The sequence below is a fragment of the Galeopterus variegatus genome, unplaced genomic scaffold (assembly GCF_000696425.1).
Source record: "Galeopterus variegatus unplaced genomic scaffold, G_variegatus-3.0.2 Scaffold5948, whole genome shotgun sequence".
Classification (NCBI taxonomy): Eukaryota; Metazoa; Chordata; class Mammalia; order Dermoptera; family Cynocephalidae; genus Galeopterus; species Galeopterus variegatus.
In genome coordinates this window covers 59514-61670 of record NW_007732059.1, presented here as the reverse complement: position 1 = coordinate 61670, position 2157 = coordinate 59514, and the positions used below count along the sequence as shown (strand labels likewise).

General features: G+C 54.8%; 1 protein-coding gene across 3 annotated transcripts in view; it reads right to left on the bottom strand.

Annotated features, from left to right (window-relative positions):
* LRRC27 (leucine rich repeat containing 27) overlaps positions 1-2157 on the bottom strand; it is a 50922-nt gene that overhangs the window by 20712 nt on the left and 28053 nt on the right. For all 3 annotated transcript variants that reach the window (XM_008590259.1, XM_008590260.1, XM_008590261.1), the window contains one exon: positions 51-197. In XM_008590259.1, coding sequence (XP_008588481.1) covers positions 51-197 — 147 coding nt within the window. The remainder of the gene's footprint in view (positions 1-50; positions 198-2157) is intronic.

Here is a 2157-nt window from a genome sequence, read left to right as displayed (position 1 = left end):
TCGCGGTGGGCTGGCTGCGGCGGAGACCCTGCCCCGTCTCGGAGGCTCACCTCCTCCGCTGCTCCAGCTGTGCCTGCTTCTCCCGGAGCTCACGGAGGGCCGCCACGCGACTCTCTTCCAGCCTCCTCGCTTGGATCAAAACTTGATAGGGCGACGAGAGATCAGGTAAGATGCTCCCGAAGGAGGATGTCTTCCTTCTAAAAAGACACGGTGTTTCAGCTGAACACCTAACAAAACTCCAGGACGGTTACTCATATCTACACAAGACACAATGTTACAAAACACACACTTAAAAGATTTAAAAGCAGAGCCTGCAGATCGATTGCTCATCAGAACGATCACAATTACACACCATAGCCGCCCCGACAGAAATCCATAGTATTGATAGGCATTAATTTTTGGAAATGTTATAAAGATGCGTGGATTGCAGCAGGACACTATACCCCAAATGACCACCGTTGAATGCCGCTGCTTGTACAGAAATCTTTAAGGAAAGACTTCCTTAAATTACTGCTACGAAAACAGTCCCAGGGTCAGTCAGTGAATGGGCCTGGACGAAAGCACGGGCTCAGGTGGGCTGCTGTGAACCTGCTCAGCCTAGAGCCAGCGCCCCGTCTGACCTGGANTTAAAAGCAGAGCCTGCAGATCGATTGCTCATCAGAACGATCACAATTACACACCATAGCCACCCCGACAGAAATCCATAGTATTGATATGCATTAATTTTTGGAAATGTTATAAAGATGCGTGGATTGCAGCAGGACACTATACCCCAAATGACCACCATTGAATGCCGCTGCTTGGACAGAAATCTTTAAGGAAAGACTTCCTTAAATTACTGCTACGAAAACAGTCCCAGGGTCAGTCAGTGAATGGGCCTGGACGAAAGCATGGGCTCAGGTGGGCTGCTGTGAACCTGCTCAGCCTAGAGCCAGCGCCCCGTCTGACCTGGATGAGGCACCAGGTCACGGGAAGAGCAGAACAGCAAGGTGGGCCTCGCCAGCCGCTCACTGGGGCTCGGAGAGGCAAAACACCCTGGGGTCCAGGTGTACTGGGCTGTGCTCCACAGAGTCAGAAATCTCACTTCCAGGTGCAGGCGGACTCAGAGGGCAGGGACAGAGAGGCCCATAAGTGGATGCCAGGCCCCTGTGAACACATTCAGGAAGCGTCAGCTACTGGGTCCCTGGCCCAAGGGCAGCCATCAGGATGGCAGAGGGGACAGCCAGTAACATGGGGGGGCCACTCAGTGCCAGGGGTGCCCTCTACTTGTCGGCTCACAGGGAACTGACAGGCATGCCCTGGTGTTTCTCCTTCCAGCGAAAACACCTGCTGAAACATCAAGACAGAAATGGCAGCTCTGAACCCAGGGCCGAGAGCCAACTACGTGCCAGACACGAGGCCTTCTCCCCACGGCCGACCACGGGCACACAACTGGAGGCCCTGCCCAGTCTCTCTCTGAAACTGAACACCCTGCCTAGAGGAGGAAGCTCCCGCCTGTGCCACAGCCTGCCCTGGCTCAAAGCCTCACACTGGCAGCACACCCCAGGCAGCCACGCTTGCACATGAACAGCGGCCACTGGCCCAGCAGGGCAGGGAGGGCAGGCACAGCCTGTATCCCAGGATGGGGTCTCCCGGAGCACCTGCTGGGGGTTGGAGCTTTTAATGCACCACATCTGGAAGCGCAGACGGCTTCAGGATCTCGTGTAGTCAGAGAACTGAGGAGGATGGAGCTCATTAGCGGGAGGCCCTCAGGACGTCAGAATCGGGCTGGGGTAGGGACATCAGTCACACCGAAGCTCGGTGTCTGAAGAATTTAGAAGGCTTTTAAGGGCCGGCCTGTGGCTCACTTGGGAGAATGTGGTGCTGATAACACCAAGGCCACAGGTTCGGATCCCTATATAGGGATGGCCGGTTCACTCACTTGGTGAGCGTGGTGCTGACAACACCGAGCCAAGGGTTAAGATCCCCCTACCAGTCATCTTTTAAAAAAAAAAGGCTTTTAGTCCCTCCCCTAACAAAATTTGGGATTTAGGACCAGACCACTATTAGTCACTGCACACTTTGCATACTACAGGCTTTTCCTGACACCTGCGCCCGTCTCAGAGCTGCTGGACTCAGGCCAGCACCCTGAAGCCTGCCATTCTGCAGCTCTGCTGC